The sequence below is a fragment of the Stenella coeruleoalba genome, assembly GCF_951394435.1.
Source record: "Stenella coeruleoalba genome assembly, chromosome: 19".
In the NCBI taxonomy this organism is placed as follows: Eukaryota; Metazoa; Chordata; class Mammalia; order Artiodactyla; family Delphinidae; genus Stenella; species Stenella coeruleoalba.
Genome location: NC_137165.1, coordinates 9,284,557 through 9,302,765, shown reverse-complemented (window position 1 = coordinate 9,302,765; position 18,209 = coordinate 9,284,557). Strand labels below are relative to the sequence as shown.

The 18,209-nt window shown below is 47.7% G+C and overlaps 2 protein-coding genes across 3 annotated transcripts; one reads left to right on the top strand and one right to left on the bottom strand.

Moving 5' to 3' along the window:
- Positions 1 to 5,036: 5,036 nt before the first annotated feature.
- Positions 5,037 to 8,791, bottom strand: SAT2 (spermidine/spermine N1-acetyltransferase family member 2). 2 transcript variants are annotated; one of them, XM_079904976.1, is made up of 7 exons: positions 8,343 to 8,791; positions 8,121 to 8,172; positions 7,901 to 7,984; positions 7,700 to 7,801; positions 7,517 to 7,557; positions 7,272 to 7,383; positions 5,037 to 7,187 (listed from the first exon to the last, which is right to left on the bottom strand). In XM_079904976.1, the coding sequence occupies exons 1-7, from the start codon at positions 8,406 to 8,408 to the stop codon at positions 7,138 to 7,140; spliced, it is 507 nt and encodes a 168-aa protein (XP_079761102.1). In that variant the 5' UTR covers positions 8,409 to 8,791; the 3' UTR covers positions 5,037 to 7,137. The 2 variants fall into 2 exon arrangements, with proteins under 2 accessions (XP_079761102.1, XP_079761101.1); XM_079904975.1 differs by having other exon boundaries at positions 5,037 to 7,383.
- A 930-nt stretch (positions 8,792 to 9,721) lies between these two features.
- On the top strand, positions 9,722 to 14,177 carry SHBG (sex hormone binding globulin; the record flags this gene model as incomplete). The annotated part of the gene is made up of 8 exons (XM_079904491.1): positions 9,722 to 9,850; positions 10,016 to 10,107; positions 11,232 to 11,421; positions 12,333 to 12,494; positions 12,730 to 12,889; positions 13,006 to 13,142; positions 13,544 to 13,751; positions 14,005 to 14,177. The coding sequence occupies exons 1-8, from the start codon at positions 9,743 to 9,745 to the stop codon at positions 14,175 to 14,177; spliced, it is 1,230 nt and encodes a 409-aa protein (XP_079760617.1). The 5' UTR covers positions 9,722 to 9,742.
- Between the last annotated feature and the right edge of the window lie 4,032 nt (positions 14,178 to 18,209).

Below are 18,209 nucleotides of genomic sequence, written 5' to 3'. Positions count from 1 at the left end.
GGGGAGGTGATGCAAATTGAGATTTGAGGGATAAATAGGCATTTGCTAGAGGAAAAGTGCAGTAAGAGTATTCTTGAGAGAACAAGGACTACAATGGTGCAGAGGAGCAGAAAGAACATGTCCTTTGGGGAACCACAACTAGTTCAAATAGCGTTTGGCTTGAGGTAGGGAAGCTAGACTGCAAAGGACTTGTAAATCAGGTTAAGGAAAATGGTCTTCACTTTATCAATACTGGAGAGCCACTGAAAGATTTAAAGCAGTAGTATAATGTAATAATATTTATGTTTTACAACTGTGGGGAATAGATTAAAGAGAAAGGGCATTCCAGAAGGCAGTGAGAGCTGTGAGGAGCTGTTGCAGGTGAGAAAGATGCTGAGGAATGCCTTGGATTAGGGCTGTGGGCAACAGAGGTACAAGTTGATTTGAGCCTGTTAAATATGCAATAGAATCAACAAGAATTGGTGATAAGGATGCGGTGGAGTCAGTGAAGAAGTGGGAGGAACACAGATTTCTACCTTGGATTGCTGAGTGCATGATGATGCCAGTCATGGAAGAGAGAACATACGAGAAAAAGTTTTGGAGGAGAAGTTGATGAGTTCAATGAGTTTGATTTTGCTCTTTGAGTTTGAGGGTCTACCATCCAGGTGGTCATGTTCCTTTGTCTTCAACAAACTTCTCTTTCAGATCCCAATTTAAATATAATTTCATTAGCCTTCCATTATGCCCACACTGGTTTAGGTCCACTGCCTCACACTGCCAAAGCATCCTATACTTCTTTGTGGCACACATCATGGTTGTAATTTTAATCATTTATCCAGCATCTGTCTTCTGCCATCACACTATAAGTAAGCCCTATGAGATCAGAGACTGGGTTCCAGGTCTGTTTGTCCCCAGCATTGTATACCCAGTACTTAGCACAGTTCCTGGCACGGCAAATATTAACTGAAGGAACCAATGTCCTGTAGGTCAATGGACACACAAGTGTGTAGCCCAGGAGACATCTGAGCTAGAGAGGTGAATGTGAGAATTATCAGCATATTAGACATAGTTAAAGCTATAAGAGAAAATTAGATGTCTAAAGAAAAGTGACTTAGAAATGGATTGGGTCCATGATAAAACTCTCAACTACAACAGTATTTAAAGGGCTGGTAGGGAATTCCCTGGTGATCCAGTGGTTAGAACTCCATGCTTCCACTGCAGGGTACCGGTTGGATGCCTGGTTGGGGAACTAAGATCCCACATGCCGTGCAGCATGTCCAAAAATTAAACAAAGATACAAATAAATAAATAAAGGGCTGGCAGAAGAAGAGGTGTCTTCAAGCGTGCCTGAGAAGGAACATCAGTAAGGAGGGTAGCAGAAATAATAAAAGGGACTAGACTATCAGCAGTGATTCTGATAAGGAGTAGGGAGGGAGAATTAGAGAAATTAAGTGGGACAGATTATCAGGAGTGCTGGCTGTCAGACTAAAAAGTTTGGGTTTGGACCCTTAAGCAACAGGAGTGGCTGAATTTTGTCTTGGAAATGGCACCATCATCAATTTCCAAGCCTCTGGCAGCAACAGTCCTCTCAGATTTGACTTTTGCACTTTTTCATCTGCTCTAGTCATTGTTCATTCAGGCCAAGGATGAGAGTGGGAAAAGGGGGAAAAGCACTTCAGATGGGGAAATGGCATGTACAGAAGGCCCAGAGGGGAGACTACACTGCATTTGAGGTACTGGAAAGAGTCTAACATGGTCAGAACTGACTTGCTGGGGAAAAAAGGCTGGAATAATGTTTCAGATAATGGAGGTTTGGGCCAGAGCCTGGAGGGATTAGCCAGAAGTTTGGACTTTGTGCTGACAGCAGTGGGAGCTGTGACTGAATTTTCAGCCAACTTGCCTTTAGGTGAAATTGCCTGTAGGTGAAATTACTCTAGCTGGACTATACAGAATGTGTCAACAGAACGCCCCAGCTTGCCTTAGGACTTCTTTTGTTTTTTTTTTTGGCAGCACCGCATGGCATGTGGGATCTTAGTTCCTGGACCAGGGATCGAACCCATGCACCGTGCTGTGGAAGCACGGAGTCTTAACCACTGGACCGCCAGGATAGTCCTGCCTTAGGACTTCTAAATACACAGAGAGATTGAGAGAGGAAGTTAGAAAGATGGATAGGTTGATAGATGGATGGCTAGATAGATACTGAAAATGGGGATCAAATGAAAGTTTACAGATTGAATGTTGAGACTTGCCCCAGACTCCCTCTTCACCCAGCTCTGAGATTACCTACAACCAGGCTTACACCCTCCAGGCAGGAGTTTGGAAGCATCTTCTCTGGGAAATCTAACCAGACAAGGAAAAAGACCTAATGGTACTGACATCAGGGGTTCCTCAAGGAAATGGCCTCATGGCTCACCCTATAGTAAAGTTCACGGTCCACATGCCTCCCTACATCCCATACAGACACACTCACAGTTTCCAATCAGTGCCTTGGTGTCCTGATCTTAAATATGAGCAGACAACTGAGGATTACCAGACCTTTGAGGAAAGACTTTAAAATGAAAGACAGAGGCCAAAACAAAGAAAGAAGGAAAAGTTTAGAAGAAATACAGACTACACAAGGAGAAAAACATTTTTAAAAAAACCTGTGATGGATATTCTCAGATAAGAAAAGAACATATATCCATGAAACAAAAACAATGTTTTTAAAATGCAGAGAATAAAAGAGAGTTCTTAGAAATTAAAAACATGAGAGCAAAAATAAAAATTCAGTAGAAGGAGGTATGAAATGTGCAACATGATAAAAATAATTAACATCGCTGTACGTTATATATGAAAGTTGTTAAGTTCTCATCACAAAAAATTTTTTATTTCTTTAATTTTGTAACTGTATGAGATGATAGATGTTCACTAAACTTATTGTGATAATCACTTCATGATGTAAGTAAATCAAATCATTATGCGGCACACCTTAAACTTATACAGTGCTGTTATGTCGATTATATCTCATTAAAACTGGAAGAAAAATAAATAAATAAAATCAATTAGGGGAATTAAAAAATTTCAATAGAAGGGTTGGAAAATAGAAATTAAAGAAATCTCCCAGAAAGTAGAGCCAGAAAATGAAGGAGATGGGGAAAAAGGAAAGAAAAAAAAATTTGTTTTTAATTATAGGATTAGTCCATGGGATTCAACATCTGAATAACAACAAAAGTTCCAGAAAGAGATCACAGAGATAATGGAGGGAGAAAATCATCCAAAAAATAATAATAAAAATTTTAAATGTTTCCATAACTGAAGAACATGAGTTTCCAGATTGCAAAGACCCACTGAGAAAACACTAAGACATTTCCATGGAAGATTTCAGAATGCTAGGATAAAGAGATGATCCTAAAAGCTGTGGTTGGGGAAAGAGGGAAGGAAAATAAAAATAAGCTTCATACATAGGATTCAGAATAAGAAATTTCAGGTTTCTGAACAGCAATACAGCAAACTTTCAGTTTCTGAAGCTCGAAGACAATGGAGAAATGCCTTCAAAATTCTTAGGGTAAATTACTTCCAATCTAATATTTGATACCCATCCACACTGTCAATTAAGTACAAGAGTAGAACAGACATTTTCAGACTTGTAAGGTTCCAACAAATTTACCTCCCAGGCATCCTTTCTCAAGAAACTCCATCAAAGTAAACCGAGAAAGGTGAGTACATAGGTTCTGGGAAACAGGCTGTCAAGAGCGGGGCAAAGGTCCCTAAGATGGATGTGAAAGGAGACTCCAACAGTGCAGCCTAAAGATCAGACTGTGTGCTGGAGCAGGTCTAAGGGCTCCGTGAGAAAGTTCTTCAAAATGAAATAGATCAAATTCCTTACGTGTTTGTATATTCTTAAGAAGAGATTAACATAACTAAGGGAGAACTGGGGGATAAATTAGAGTACGCAGAAAACTAAGCAAATGAATATAGGAGACAAGGCAAGTATTAATTTCAGGGAAAACAAAAATGATGCAAGAAAGAAGGGCTTCCCTGGTGGCGCAGTGGTTGAGAATCTGCCTGCTAATTCAGGGGACACGGGTTCGAGCCCTGGTCTGGGAAGATCCCACATGCCACGGAGCAACTAGGCCCGTGAGCCACAATTACTGAGCCTGCGCGTCTGGAGCCTGTGCTCCGCAACAAGAGAGGCCGCGATAGTGAGAGGCCCGCGCATCGCGATGAAGAGTGGCCCCCGCTTGCCGCAACTAGAGAAAGCCCTCACACAGAAACGAAGACCCAACGCAGCCAAAAATAAATAAATAAATAAATAAATAAATTAAAAAAGAAAGAAAAACACCTGTAACAATCCTCATGGCTCAACTGTGAAGAGCATTTGCATAATCATAACATGTAAATACGAAACACAGATCCATCCAGAGTTATGATATAATATTGGAAGGATGGAAGGATGGGAAGTAGGGATGGGGTGAAAGAGGGGTTGGAAAAGAGGGTTAGCAATGGGAGGTCAATACTAGTGCTCGAAACAGAAACATCAAGAAGTAGCAATATCTGGACTTCCCTGGTGGTGTAGTGGTTAAGAATCCGCCTGCCAATGCTAGGGGACACGGGTTCGAACCCTGGTCCGGGAAGATCCCACATCTTCAGAGCAACTAAGCCCGTGTGCCACAACTACTGAAGCCCACGTGCCTAGAGCCCGTGCTCCGCAACAAGAGAAGCCACTGCGATGAGAAGCCTGCGCACCGCAACGAAGAGTAGCTTCCATTCGCCGCAACTAGAGAAAGCCCGTGCGCAGCAACGAAGACCCAATGCGGCCAAAAAAAAAAAAAAAAAAAAAGTAGCAATATCTGTATGCCATTTTGAATTTGAAATATGAAGGTGAATACAAACCCCCCCCATAACAATACAATTTAAAAACTCAATTGAACATGATTGACTCTGAAGAGTTAGGGGAATTGGGAGACTACTGTTTTCTTATATAGGTCTTGTAGAGATATTTGACACTTTAAATAGTGTACTGTATATCTATGATTAAAAAAAAAATAACCCCATGGAAGGGGGTAGTTACAGAAGGAGGCTGGGAGATCAGTTAGGAGGTTATAGCAATTTTCAAAGAGAGGAGATAGTGGGAGTGGGGTTAGGGATGTGGACAGATTTGAGAGATATTTTTCTCTATTCTTTCTTTAAAAATCCTTCCCCCTAAATGCCCTCCCCTCTGTTCTCCCTGGAATGGCCAGAACCCAGGTGATTTTCACTCTATACTAGTCAGCCCCAGCACTTAATAGAATCACCCTACAGGAGGTTAATGAAGTGATGAGTGGGTGGGAGACCATGGGGTGGCTGCAGAATGGATTGATGCTGGGGTGCAAAGACACCCTATGAAAACTGGTAAGATCTGGGTCAGGATGAGCGAATAACAAAAAACAAGTGTAAACTCCGAAAAGCAAAGACAAAACAGGACGGGGGCAAGATACATTTTGGAAATATTAAGTTTCCTAGTTCATACTCTTATTTATTTATTTTTGGCTGTGTTGGGTCTTCGTTTCTGTGCGAGGGCTTTCTCTAGTTGCGGTGAGACGCGCATAGTCGCTCTACGGTATGTGGGATCTTCCCAGACCAGGGCTCGAACCCATGTTCCCTGCATTGGCAGGCAGATTCTTAACCACCGCGCCACCAGGGAAGCCCTCCTAGTTCATACTCTTTTCTTCTGCATTAGCATTTAAAGTTTTATTTATTCATTTTTCTGAAGTACTACATGGGCGAGGCACAAAATTCAGAAGATCCAAAGTGGTATGGGGAAGAGTCCCCTTCCTTCCGTTACCTGGACACCCAGTTCCTCTCCCTGGAAGCGACCACTCTCTGCTTGTTTGTGTGTCCTTCCAGAAATAACTCATTCTGAGTTCAGTTTTAAAAGTGCCGTCAAAAGATAGCTGTTCATGTTAAAAAGATATTCATCCCTGCCAGATTAGATGAGCCAAGGGCATGAAACTGGATTCTTCTGGCTCCCATCTGTGGAAGGGGCTGACAAGCTTCATTATTTCTCAATCAAGTTTGTCCTAAAGGCCCATCTGTTGTAAACTCGTTTTAAGGGCCCCAAATTGGCACCCCTCTGGAAGAATTTGGGCATTTGAAGTGTTGTTTGGCTGAATTGTATTTTTTTTAAATTTCGAATTTTGAGATGGATCTTCAACTCTCTAGACTCCATGGATCCTGTTTTTTACAATTGACACATGTATGTTACCTTCTTGTCCACTTTCAGTGTCTAAATTATGACCATTTAACCAATGGTTCCTCCACAAGAGGAATAATATGTCACCACTGAAAGTGATGATGTGTTTAATAACTTAGGCAGATGTTTCTGATTTATTGTTAAATGAAAAAACAGGTTGCAAAAGAGTTGATCCCATAAATCCCCCCGCACTTAACTAATTGTATGTATATATGTACATTGAAAAAATCTAAAGAATCAATACCAAAGGGTTAAGAGTAGAGATGTAAGTAAGGCTATGGATTTTATTTTTATATGTCCCTTCAAACTTCTCTACAACAAACCTGCATTACGAAATATGATGAAAGTAGGAAATGAACCTGTTTCCCTTCTTGTCTCCATGCGTCCTAAAGGTTTGTTTTGGTTCTGCTGAACTGAAAATAAAGGCTTTGTGACTTTTGAAAAAGAAAAAGCACTCGCTAGGTGAGTGGATTTTTTGAAAAGTTGGGGCCAGTGGTCCTTCCCAGTGTCCCTAAAATGCCACCACTAGGTGGCAGCCTGCTCCATCTGTTGAGTCGGTGGGCCTGCCTCAGTCTCGGATTCTACACAGCCCAGTCCAGACACTGGAGGCCTTTGTCTGGGTCCCAAGCCCGAGCAACAAGCCTGATATGTATGCTAGAGGCCAGAGTCAATACTCTGGTCCATCGTGGGTGAAAGTCATCTTAGGCCCACTTTTATCCCCAGGAGCAACATCCACTGACCAGAAGACACTGAGGAAGGGTCGTAATAGCTGAAGCTTGTCACATCCTCAATTCCTCCACCCAACACCACATCAACACATGGGAATTCTCATTTATTTTTCACCCTTAACAAGGAGGTGGGAAGCCTTGCCTCTTCCTCACCTCTGTTCTTTCCGTCTGGGAGTATTCACTTCCAACCCTCCTTCCCTTCCTTCAGGGAGGCCTTGGTCAGTGGAGGCAGTCTCTGAGGACTGCTTGAGCTGGTGGGGATGAAGAAGCTGAAATAGAGATCCCCAAGGGATGGCGTCACTTTCCTGCCAACTCCCTCATCGCCTCTCCTTCAAAGCGAAAGCAGTGCCAACCTTCAGCTTCCGTCAGATCTTGGGCTCCTAGGGCCTTATACAAGTCCATAGCCCCCTTGTTCCAGTCTAGGACTGCCAGGCGGAGCTGGGAGCAGCCCTTATCCAGGGCCACCTGTGGGAGAAGACACCACTCACTTTCCTGGGTCAAAAAGGAAAAGACTTGCTCGCCCTCCATTCAACCCAGGTGCCTCCCATACAGCTTTGCTTTGCCAGGGCCCAGCCTGTAGCCCCATCCGTCTCCTCACCTCAGCCACTTTTTTGATTATTTTGGAGCCAATCCCCTGACCTGATGTGGGGAGAAAAAGGCAAAAAGAGGGATCGTCTGAGTTGAAGGGGACCAGAAAAGACCATAGGCTAGGATTAAGAGGCAAGGGATGGTGGTCCAGTCTATAGGTTGCTTTTCTCCCATCCCGGCCTCTGCCCAGTACCCCGATACTCTGGCTTCACGTAGATGTCTTCCAGATAAATGTTTCGTCCCTTCCATGTGCTGTAGATGAAGTAGTATAGCCCATAGCCCACCACACAGGGCCCTGAGAGAGAAAAAAAGAAGGGTCAGGCCGCTGGGCACCTGGGGGAGAGACCTTTGAGGCTGACTGGAGAAGGCACCTCTGAGGTCAGGGTGCTCTTACCCTGTGGCTCCCCGGGCGCAGGAAGAATCTCTGCTACCAAACAGTGATAGAAAGGATTCTCTCCAAAGCCATCTGCTCTCAGGGCTGCAGAGATCGGAGTTGTGACAAAGAGATAGAGAAAGAAGGCCTGGGTGTGTGCCCAGTCTGGAGTTACTGCCTGGGGAACCCATCCGTCACTTCCACCCCAGCCTCCGTCAGGACTCAGGTGTTGGGCCCGTACCTTCTTCACTGATCTTCACCTGGTCTGAGAGTTTCTCGTACTCAGCGAGTTCCTACAGCGTGCGGACAGAGGCTAGATTAAGGCAGGAGGGCCTCACTGCTCCCTAAGCAGGAGCCCTGGGCGCGCTCCTCCCTCTGCTCCCACCTCCTCCTTCCCGTCCCCACTCCAGCAGCGCCGCTCTGACCCCCTCTGGGACCCCGGTTTCCGGCCCGCAGCCCTCACCCGAATCAGCCTCAGGATATTGCCACAGTCTCCCTCCTTGGCTTCTCGGATCAGCACGGAAGCCATCCCGATCTCCACCGTCTGGAACCGAAGTCCGGGATCCCCACTTCCGTTCTGCAGGACCGGACGAAGAGCAACGGGGACCCTTTAAGGGGCCTCCAAATTCGGATCCCGGAAGGCCGGGGGAGTGGTGGGGAGCGAGGTGGTGGGGGAGCCGCGGGCTGGGAAGCAGAAGCCCGACTCCGGCTGCCGCGGGGCGGAGAGAGTGGTGGGACTAGCGGTCCGCACGGCCTGGTAGCCCCTAATTTCGGGCCCCTACAGCCCGCACCTGCCAGCCAATCAGCTTGCAGAGCAGGCATGTCCCCGCCCCCCGCGCACCCACCGCCCCCCAGCTCTACCCCTATGGCCGGGTCTCTTGACCGCACACCCCGCAGGGGTCAAGGCTGGACTGCCGAGGCTTCCTCGTTGTTGTTATCTGGGTGTTCCAGCCTCCGTTGGAGAAACTCCACGGCTCAAAAGATACCTCCTTCTTTAACTGAAGTGTGCAGTGATACCTCCTCTACCCTTCACCCCAACTCACCCATTCCAGCCCATCCAGACTCGGGGTGAGCCCCAAGACCTCCAGCTCTTGCCTACTGGCTCAAAGTGTTACTCCTCTTGGGGGCATTTGTATTTTAAGATGGGTCAGGGAGAGGGTGATGAATTTCTACTGGTAAATGGTTAGGCCTTGTAGTCGACGGCTAAGAGAAGATAATGGTGGGGTGGGACCAGGACTCTTAGTATCCACTGAATCACACTCAGAGACAATACCTCCCTATGCAGCAAGCCTCAGAGGCCTGGGAAAATACTAAGGGAAGAGCTCAGAGCAGATACCAGGCACTGTGCCTGTATCATCTCGATTCATCCTCATTCACAGTAACTCTGGAAAGTAAGTATTTTTCACATTTTGCAGACAAGGACACTGAAGCACACAGGTGGGGTGACTTACCCACAGTCACCCAGCTAGTATTTGGGATTCTATGTCTCAGCTCTAGGCCTTATGGAGGATGCTACTTGGGGATCTGGGCATGTCTGTTTCTAGATCTCATGTTTGTCCTCAAGGCAGCCTCCGCAGGTGGGCAGAAGGCTTGGAGGACCCAGGTCAGGCTCTAGAAGGAGAGGGGAAGTGAGGTGTCCTCTCCCAGCTCAGAAACCTTCTCAGCAGTGGGGGAGGGTAGTGGAGGAACTCTGTTCCTCACTCCATTTGTCCTCAGAGGGGCCGTAGGGTCAGTGGCCCTGTCTCCTGCCCCCCTTCTTCCCCCGGGGCAACATTTAACCCTCCACCAACCATGTGCGACGCTGCCTGCCCCCACGCATTCTCCTCAGAGTTGTCTGAGGCACAGAGAGGAGCGCGGCTGATTATGGAGAGCGGAGGTCCACCGGCCACATGGCATGGGCTGCCGCTGCTGCTGCTACTGCTGCCTCCCAGCCATGAAGGACGAGCCGTGAGACATACTCTCCCCAGAAAGGTGCAGGAGCAGGACAGGGCGCTAAGCCCTGTGTGTGTTTAAGTGAGCTACACTTTAGCTCTGCTCTCTTCCTTTCTTTCCTCCTCTGGCCTTATAGCAGTGCTTCTCCCTCCTGTCTGTCTCTGGCACGTCTTATTTCAGCTTGTTTATTTTTCTCTCTGGCAGAGGACTCAGGACCGGCCTGCTCTGCACCTCAGCAATGGCCCTGGACAAGAACTTGTAACCATCATGACCTTTAACCTCACCAAGATCATAAAGTATGGGGTTGACCTAATTCTTTGACCTAGTCCCCTGACCTCACCCTCTCTCCATCAGCTCCTCTCTCTCTCTTTTTTTTTGCTTTATTTAATTGAAGTATAGTTGATTTACAATGTTGCGTTAGTTTCTGGGGTACAGCAAAGTGATTGAGTTTTATATATACATGTATTTATGATACATGTTATATATATATATTCTTTTTCAGGTTCTTTTGCATTATGGTTTATTACAAGATATTGAATATAGTTTCCTGTGCTATACAGTAGGACCTTGTTGCTTATTTTTATTTTCCAAAAATATTCTTTATTGAGGTCATTGCTCCTAAAACAGAAGCAAAAAGCAGAGACCAAACTTGGTAGTAAGATGTGATTAAAAAAAAAAAAGATGATAAAATATAAGCTGGCACATTTCAAGGAATAAGCAACAGAAGTTGCTTATCTATTTTATATATAGTAGTTTGTATCTGTTAATCCAAACTCCCAATGTATCCCTCCCCACCTTCCCCTTTGGTAGCCATGAGTTTGTTTTTTATGTCTGTGAGTCTTTCTGTTTTGCAAATAAGTTCATTTGTATCAGTTTTTAAATTCCACTTGTAAGTGATAGCATATGGTATTTTGTCTTTGTCTGATTTACTTCGCTTAGTATGATCATCTCTAGGTCCATCCATGTTGCTGCAAATGGCATTGTTTCATTCTTAAATATTTATTTATTTATTTGGCTGTGCTGGGTCTTATTTGCAGCATGTGGGATCTTCGTTGCGGCATTCAGGATCTTTAGTTGCCGCATGTGGGATCTAGTTCCCTGACCAGGGATGGAACCCAGGCCCCCTGCACTGGGAGCTTGGAGTCTTAACCACTGGACCACCAAGGAAGTCCTTGTTTCATTCTTTTTCATGGCAGAGTAATATCCCATTGCATACATGTACCACATCTTCTTTATCTATTCATCTATCGATGGACATTTAGGTTGCTTCCATGTCTTCGCTATTATAAACAGTGCACCAGCCCCGCTCTTTTCCCTGTCTCCCTGTCCTTCTCTCTCCCTGTACTCCAATTCCCTCAACCTCACATCTGTGCTCAAAGAGCACACCCCATACCCAGTCTTTCCTTCTGTGTCCTTCCAGAACCTCCTCCTCCTTTGAGTTTCGGACCTGGGATCCAGAGGGAGTGATTTTTTATGGTGATACCAATCCAGAGGATGACTGGTTTGTGCTGGGACTTCGGGATGGGAGGCCTGAGATCCAGCTTCATAATCACTGGGCCCAACTTACAGTGCGTGCTGGACCCCGGCTGGACGATGGGAGGTGGCACCAGGTAAGCCAGATCTGGTCCTGAGGGAGGGGTATCTTGAGCTGGTGTGAGGAAGGGAATGGAACCAAGTTATTGGGCATCTCTTTACCATTGTCTTCTCATTGAATCCACACAAAAGCCCCATGAAATTGCTTTTTTTTTTTTTTTTGGCCACACCTCTTGACATGCGGGATCTCAGTTCCCTGACCAGGGATTAAACCCGTGCCCCCCACAGTGGAAGCACAGAGTCTTTTTTTTTTTTTAATATAATTTTATTTATTTTTTTGGCTGCATTGGGTCTTTGTTGCGGTGCGCAGGCTTCTCATTGTGGTGGCTTCTCTTGTTGCGGAGCACGGGCTCTAGGCATGCGGGCTTCAGTAGTTGTAGCACGCAGGCTCAGTAGTTGTGGCTCACGGGCTCTAGAGCGCAGGCTCAGTAGTTGTGGCACACAAGCTTAGTTTCTCCAAGACATGTGGGATCTTCCCGGACCAGGGATCGAACCCGTGTCCTCTGCATTGGCAGGCGGATTCTGAACCACTGCACCACCAGGGAAGTCCCGGAATTGCAGAGTCTTAACCACTAGACCGCCAGGGAAGTCCCAGAAGTTGCTATTCTTGTCCCCATTTTTTCAGAAGGGAGTTCTGAGGCTTTGTTAGTATGTAAGGGACAAGTCCAGAGTGAGCTGCGGATGCCAGCTGACTCTTCAAGTACATGTTCTTTCTGCCATACCAGACTGCCTCTGGTAGGTTCAAGTCTTTTTTCGTAGATGGTTGCTCAGCAGTTAGTTGTGATTTTGGTGTCTTCATGAGAGGAGGTGAGCTCAAGTCCTTCTACTCTGCCATCTTCAGTATGGCATTTTCTAGACTGCCTCTGAAGAAAGTGGTGGAGGCAGGCCCCAGGAACCTCTGATTCTTCTTCTCTTTTTCTTCTTGCAGATGGAAGTGAAGATCCATGCGGATTCTGTGATGCTAGGGCTGGATGGGGAGGAGGTGCTGCATCTGAGACAGGTCTCTGGGCCACTGGCGCACAAACCCCAGCCCATCGTGAAGATTGTTCTGGGGGTGCTGCTCTTCCCTGCCTCCAAACTCTGGTTGCGGGTAGCTGCGTCACAGGGGCAGGAACCATGACCAAAGCTCGTAAAGCATTGCTGGCTGGGTGGCCCTGGGGGTCTAAGTCCACACTTCAAGGAAGGGGTATGGGGTGAGAGCTGCATGGGGGAGGCCAAATGCTTGCATCTTGGAGGGGAATAAACAGGGTGGGAGTCTGGGACTGGCGCTCAGATATCCTGATTCCAGCATCCCCCGCATCTTCCCTTCCCCACACGGGCTCCAGCTGGTCCCTGCCCTGGATGGCTGCCTGCGCCGGGAAGACTGGCTGGACCAGCAGGCCCAGACCTCAGCATCTGTCCCCACTAGTCTCAGAAGCTGTGCTGTAGAGTCTCAACCTGGGATATTCTTCTCGCCAGGGACTGGTGCAGAATTCAGTCTCGAAGGTAAAGGTTATTTTCCCCTCCATGGCCAGCTCTGTGTCCATTTCCCTCCAGCACTAGCCCCTTCTCTCCATGAATCCCCAGCCTTCAGACCTCAGGAGGGTCATTTCTCCCCCCAGACATTCCCTGGCCTCATGTAGAGCCCTGGGCCTTCTCCTTGGACCTGGGACTCCAGCTAGCAGCAGGCTCAGGCCACCTCCTTGCCCTTGGGACCCCAGAAAACCCTTTCTGGCTCAGCCTCCACCTCCAAGATCAAGTAAGAGGGAGATGCTGGCTGCATTCAGTGGAGCCTAGGAGCGGTGGGAGAAAAGGGGACTCTAAAATGTCAATATTACGAAAAAATAAAGAAATAAAAATAAAATAAAATGTCAATATTACAATGGTTTAAGGGTTGGGGTGGGCGGGCAGAGACACATATTAAAGCTGCCCACAGCAAACAGTGACTTGTAGTTAGATTATATATTTACCTGGGGAGGGTATGGTTTTATAGAAGGCCAAGCCAGGAGAATTAAGGCAGGATGGAGGTGGTGGGAATGGCCAGTAGATAGACTGCATGGCTAAGAGACAGAATTAAGGCAGCCAGGGGTGGGGCCACATGGAGCAGATGCAGTTCATTCTTTCCTCCCCCACTTATGTCCCTTCCCACACACTCTGCAGAAAGTGGTGCTGTCTTCTGTGTCAGGGCCAGGGCTGGATCTGCCCCTGAAGAGTGGGATCACTCTTCAGCTGAAGCTGACTGTGTCCAAGGTGGTTTTGAGCCAGGGGACAAAGAAGGAGATCCTTGCTCTGCCTCCCATGGGCCCTGCCCCCCTCCTCAACCTCTGGGCCCAAACACAGGGGCGTCTCTTCCTGGAGGCTTTGCCAGGTAAGAAAGTGATGTTGAAGTTTCTCAGCACACCATGGGAAACAGCTAAGGGGAGGGGAAGAGGTGGCAAGGGATGCATTTTTAGGGGAAGGAAATCTCTGCGAGGGAAGAGGAGAAGGCCATAAGAAGAGAGAGGATAAGGGGACAGTGGGAGGAAGTGCTTTAAAAACTTTAGGTTAGAGGACTGGAAAAGTGGGGAGGAGCTTCTGGACCACGGCCACCCTAATGCCTCCTCCATACTACCTCGCTGTAGGAGAGGCCTCTTCTGCATCCTTTTGCTTGGATGGCCTTCGGGCACAAGGCCAGAGGCTGGACATGGACCGGGCCCTGAGCAGAAGCCAGGACATCTGGACTCACAGCTGCCCCCAGAGCCCAGGCAATGGCACCAACACTACCATTACATCCCCACCTAAGAACCTCCTTTGAATGTCACTCATTCATTTATTTAACAAATATTTACTGTGCATCTGCAATGTACCAGGCACTGTGCTGAGCATCGGGTTGCACTGATGAGCAAAACTTACCCTGCTTCGGGACTTCCCTAGTGCAGGTGGTTAAGACTCCGAGCTCCCAACGCAGGGGGCCTGGATTCGATCCTGGTTGGGGAACTGAGATCCTGCATGCCGCACATGGCGGCCCAAACAAAGCAAAACAAAAAACTAACCCTGCTTCCTGCCCTCTCTGTGCTTGTGGTCCCCTGGGGGAGGCAGGCATCCATCAAAGACTAACAAGTGAGTGGATAATTGGAAACTCTGATATACGCCATAAAGGAGCAGTCAGGGAACTGAGAAAGCTCGAAGGCCAGTGGCCTTGACCTAGGCTGGGGATCGAGGAGGGATTCCTGAGGAAGTGGTGACTTCTTAGGCTGAGATCCCAGCAACAGCACCCACAGACCCACAGACACACACACCCCAGTTGCGAGTCACTTCCTGGGAGCCAGCAGCCCACCTCCTTCCCCAGCAGCTGCAGCCCCGGGGCTTTAGCTTTGTCCCTCTGGGGCTGGTCCCCAGAAATCGGGAGGGAAGGGAAGAGATGGGATTTTGTTGTCCTTTAGACAGGCCACTGCTATCCAAGAAAGGAGCAGCAGGGGGCGTGAGTGGGTCATAGAGAGATGGAGGCCTTTGGGAAAAGGGGTGGAGGCAGCAGGGAGAAAGAAAAGGGGGGGAGAGCAGAGGGAGAAGGCTGCCTCTATCTCTCCTCATCTCGGCCCACTAACTGCGCTCCCAGATGAATTTGTCTTTACTCCATTAAACAGGAACTGGTTTGTGCTGGTCCCAGCTGGAAAGAACAGACAGAGTCGGGAATATCTCTGCCCTCAAAGAACATACGGTGACTCAGCCTCCAGACCTCTGGAGAATCCTGGCTCCCCATCTCCTTCCTGGGGTACCCTCCTGCCTCAGCCCCCAGCTCCCTGGGAAACTTCATGCCCATCCCCCATCTCCAGACCCCATGGGGATCCCAGTGTCCCAGCTTCCTAGGTTACGAGGATCTTCCTACCAGTAACCCAGGCAACAGGGTGAGTCACTCATTGGACCTGCTGTCCCCCTTCTACAAGGATTAGCCAGGACCTAAGTGACCCCAGAGAGTCTCTGGGTTGGAAGACACATCCTAGGCCCCTCCTTGGACCCTCACAATCTCAAGTTTGCAAGTCTATGGCTGCCTCCTTCCAGTCAGAGTGTTTTTCAGGAGAGTCCTCAGCATGTCCAGAGAGCCCAAATTCAACTCTGGTCCCTGGGCAATGTTCAGGGTTAGCCTGGGCCACTTGACTAAGTTCATTCAACTGGTATTTACTGAGCACCTACTGTGTACCAGGCACTGTTCTAGACACTGAGAATGCATTGATGAAAAGGATAGACACAACCCCTGCGCTTATGAAGTCCACAGTGTAAGAGAGGAGACAGCCAGATGGTCCATAAACAAAAATAAATAAGCAAGGTCATTTCAGATAGTGGTTGTCTCTATAAAGGGAATAAAATCCTGTAGTAGAATCAAGGGTGGTAGGGGAGGGGCAGCATTAGCCAGGTGGTCAGGCAAGGCCTCTCTGAGGCAGTGTCACTTGAGCAGAGACCTGAATAGAAACCTGAAGAGAAACCAGTCCTATGGGGGTCTCGGGTACGAGCAAGCCAGTGGGGAGAGAGGCTCAAGGGCTTGAACACACCTGGTCCCCACCAAGGGGGTTGTTCTGAGTGGCAACTTCCTGGCCTTGTGTCCCTGAGGAATCTCCCAAGGGCTAGCTTTTCTCTCCTCCCTCTACCCCATCCTGTCCAGGACACTGTGCTCCCAACCTCTCTTTCTCCAGCCTGCCCTAGATTCCAAGATTCCTGATTACCATCCAGAGCTGTCTACACTCTTTCATTAAGACTGACTCTGTTTTTACACAGACTCTGCCAGGCTCCCACCAAGGGCACCTACAATGCCAGCCCAGTGTCCCCTGCCTCTCCCACACCCCTAAAAACCATTCTGGGGCTTGAGAGCATATGCTGTAGGCTCCAAGCCTGGTCTACCCACTCACTCCACCCTGTGTGTTACCTCTCTCTTCCCTTCTTCCCTTCCCTCCTTCCTTCTCTCTCTCTCTCTCTCTCTCTCTCTCCCTCTTTCTTTCTTTCAACTAACATTTATTGGACCCTGACAGTATGCCAAGCACTGTGTTAGGTACTCCATAGGGACTCCAGACATGAATAAGACTTGGTCCTGGCCCTGGAGAACAGGGGTCTGGGGAGAGAGACAGATATGTAAAATGATTTAATAGGGATCTCTTAGGAAGTGCCAGGAACTTGAACAAATGACTAAACCTCTTTATCTTTCAGTTTCCCCATCTACAAAATGGGCAAGTCACCCTACTCAGGGTTGCCAGGAGCGTTTGGTGGAATCATGTAAGTCAGATGTGCAGCACAGTGCTTGGCATATAGAAAATGCTCCCTGTATGAGAAATGTTGCTCTTGTTTATATCATTAGCCTCCTGCATAGTTCTTGAAATATGAGTCTGAGCCTGCCGGGTATGGAAGATAAGGAAGGGTGTGTGATGTGGCTGAACTGGGGGCAGGCTGAGATGGAATGAGGGCAGACTGGGAAGGCTCCTTGGGCCACGGGGTGAGAGGCCTTGTATGTCCTGCTGAGGAGTTGGGGCTTGATCTAGTCAGTGCAGGACCATGTGTTTCTTTCCTTTTTTTTAAATTGTGGTAAAATACACATAACATAAAATTTACCATCTTAACCAATTTTTTGAGGAATTTAATCAAGATATATTGAATACATGGATGAAATGAAAAGCCAACAGATAAAAAACATTTATATATTAGTTCCAGGTGGCATGTTTTAAAGTCAGGCTAAGTCTTTAACAGTTACAGAATACAAATATATACCTTCATAATATCACACATACCTTCATCACATAAAACAAAGACACTCTAGGCCATTACACAGACCATGATAAATTGCAAGAAAGAAGAGGCGTTATAATAGTAAATTCAAGGGCTTCCCTGGTGGCGCAGTGGTTGAGAGTCTGCCTGCTGATGCAGAGCACACGGGTTCCTGCCACGGTCTGGGAAGATCCCACATGCCGCGGAGCGGCTGCGCCTATAAGCCATGGCCGCTGAGCCTGCGCGTCTGGAGCCTGTGCTCCGCAACGGGAGAGGGCACAACAGTGAGAGGCCCACGTACCGCAAAAAAAAAAAAGAAAAAAGAAATAGTAAATTCAAGCCAGTCAGTTTTCCTCAGTCTTTTACCATCTTAACCATTTTCAAGTGTCCAGTTCAGTGGCATTAAGCTTCACAATGTTGTGCAACTATCACCACTGTCCATCTCGAGAACTCTTCATCTTGTAACACTGAAAGTCTGTACCCATTAAATAATAACCCGCCACTTTTCCTCCCCCACCCCCACCCCCCCAGCCATATCTGTGTTTTGGAGCTCTCTTCTTTCCTTGTTCTTGTCTCTACAAAGACCCATCTTGCTGGGAACCCAGACAGCTGAGTCCCTGGGATTTGGTTGGTGGGGGAAGGGAATCATTGGGCACAGACCTAAGACAGGCTCTGGGTATGGGAGAGGGGGTGTGGGAGCTCTCATTCCCTTCCTCCTTTCTGGAGATGCTGGAGGGAGGGCTGGATTCCGGAAAGAGGTTGGAGGTTTGTAATGGCTCTTTGCCCCCTCACTCCTTCCTCAGCCTGTTTCCCTGTGAACACCAATGCTGCATGGAGTAGAGTGTCCTTTCCTTCCTACGCCCAGCCCTCCTCATGCTGACCCTCAGCTTTAGGAGAAGGCATGGAAGGGAGCAACGCAGTCTCAGCCTTACCCCAGAACTGCCCTAAGTGTACAGAAGACATTCATTCTTTCTTTTCCAAGTGAGCCTGGGGTACAGGGCAGAGACTGAACCAACAGTCTGGAGGCCATCTGCAGGCCTGTGTTTGCCAGGCTGTGTGTGTTGAGGGTAAGATCCAGGCCTCATCTCTCCAGATCGAG